This window comes from Anneissia japonica, unplaced genomic scaffold (genome assembly GCF_011630105.1).
Source record: "Anneissia japonica isolate Jap-2015-1 unplaced genomic scaffold, ASM1163010v1 scaffold8338_len52547_cov99, whole genome shotgun sequence".
Classification (NCBI taxonomy): domain Eukaryota; kingdom Metazoa; phylum Echinodermata; class Crinoidea; order Comatulida; family Comatulidae; genus Anneissia; species Anneissia japonica.
The window spans coordinates 49,986-52,181 of record NW_022729820.1 but is presented as its reverse complement, the minus strand read 5'-3'; the positions used below and the strand labels follow the sequence as shown (position 1 = coordinate 52,181).

The 2,196-nt window shown below is 37.8% G+C and overlaps 1 protein-coding gene across 1 annotated transcript; it reads left to right on the top strand.

Moving 5' to 3' along the window:
* Positions 1–1,279: 1,279 nt before the first annotated feature.
* LOC117114738 lies at positions 1,280–1,693 on the top strand. Its single transcript, XM_033258430.1, has one exon. The coding sequence runs from the start codon at positions 1,280–1,282 to the stop codon at positions 1,691–1,693; it is 414 nt and encodes a 137-aa protein (XP_033114321.1).
* The last annotated feature ends 503 nt before the right edge of the window (positions 1,694–2,196 follow it).

Below are 2,196 nucleotides of genomic sequence, written 5' to 3'. Positions count from 1 at the left end.
TCTAAAGAATAAAAAAATAATTAAATAAAATTAAATTATTCAAATATGCCTATATTTGATTGTTGTAAAGATGCAGTAGAGCGCATTTCCGGGCATCAACAACAGAAACTAAATTTTGCGAGGAAGGACATCCGGACCCCAAACCACCACTTCCCCGACCCCCACCCCCGAATGGCCGGACCACTTCCAAAATGCTTCCGACGGCTATGAGTAGGCATCATGTATTATCATCCTGACGTTCAAAATCAGTGTATTGAAGGTAACCAAGTATGCGCGTGTCATTGTACAGTCTTATTGCGATAAGTGTACAAAACTGAAATCCCATTACAAAGGTTACGATATAAAAGAAATTTGATGTACACATTATTACGTAGGTTTGATACTTAATTTTGTTTAATTTTATTTTTTTTAAATTTTTAATTAATTAATTTTTTTTTTGACAAAAAGTGGTCCGGCCATGCCAGTGCTGCCGGTTCCGACGGCCCTGCAATTACATTAAGTTCTGGGAAAGGGTTAAGAAAATCAATGGAAGCCCTCTTGAACAATCCAGTGTAATTGGTGATGCTAGGGGGGATAAAGAAATTTGTAATCTGTAGTCCGATCATTATATGGAGTTATTTAATTGCGTTTCTACTTCCAGATATAAAGATCTGGTTATTGAAGCATTAAATTGTCATATTGAGAATAGTAATGAAGTGTTCATTTCATCTCAAACTGTAAAGAATTGCATTGACAAGCTGTCACTTGGTAAATCTGCTGGTTTTGACAATGTTTCGACTGAGCACTTTAAATTTTGTAGTGAGAGGATTCATTTTCTTCTCAGTTTATGTTTTAGCTTAATGCTAAGGCATAGTTATGTGACTCCCGAAATGACTAAGGTTATACTTGTTCCAATAATTAAGTCCAAGTCTGATAATATCACCGACAAAGGTAATTATCGTCCTATAGCTTTAGCCACTGTTGCTTCAAAGATATTTGAACTTGTGTTAATTGAAATATCAGGCAACATTCATCTGGTGACCAACAGTTTGCCTTTAAATCTGTGAACTCCACAGATACATGTATTTTTGTCTTCAAACAGATTGTTGATTTTTATATGCGAAATGGTATCCCAGTGTATACATGTCTTTTAGATGCTAGCAAGGCGTTTGACCGTGTTAATCATTTTACGTTGTTCAAGAAATTAACCGATAGAGGCACTCCTATTTTTGTAATTAGAGTGTTAAGACATTGGTATATGACTCATGAATTTATGGTAAGGTGGGGAGATACAATATCTATGGGCTTTGGTGTGAAAAACGGGGTCCGTCAAGGTGGTATTATGTCACCATTACTTTACAATATCTATGTGGAAGATCTAAATGTTCGTCTGAATAATGTTAATGATGGTTGTGAGCTGAAAGATACAACATTTAATCGTCTCTGCTATGCAGATGACATGGTTCTTCTGGCTTCTTCTTGTTATGGGTTACAACGCCTTGTTATTGCCTGTGAGAATTTTGCTGAAGATCATGATGTCATTTACAACACAACAAAATCTGTTTGCATGCTTTTCTGTCCAAGTGTACGTAAAGTATCTGGCTTGCCAGTTACCCGTCTGATTGTTTCTCATCTCAATTACTGTGATAGCGTTACATATCTTGGCCATATGCTTACCGATACTCTAAATGGTGAGCTAGATATTAAGGGTTAAATGTCTCCTTTTTAAATCGTACTGTGTGAATATGTATCTTCCATCGTTATGGGCCAAGTTTACTCTAAGTTCCAAAGTTCTCTAAACTCACTGCGTGTATGTTACAATAATGCATTGCGCATAGTACTTAAACAACAGGCCCGTAGCCAGGGGGGGGGGGGTTTATGGTTCGGGCGAACCCCCCTTTTCTAGCGAACCCCCCTGTTTTCTAGCGAACCCCCTCGAATTGAATGAGTCCTACTCGGACGGAATGTCTGTTTTTAACTTACCCAGCATTACATCAAAATTTAGCACCTTATTCATTATTTGGTCACCCGTTTTTAAATTGTAGCCTGCGATACAAGCCTATTCATTGAATATCTCAGCTTCAGAAGTTCGGAGATTTAAATTGAACGCAACTCCAGCAAACCATGACTTTACGATGGCGCACATAAGGATGGCAAACATCGATAAAAACCCGGCTGCCGTCTCAACTTTCACTGGCCTTTGGCTGAATGTTTGTA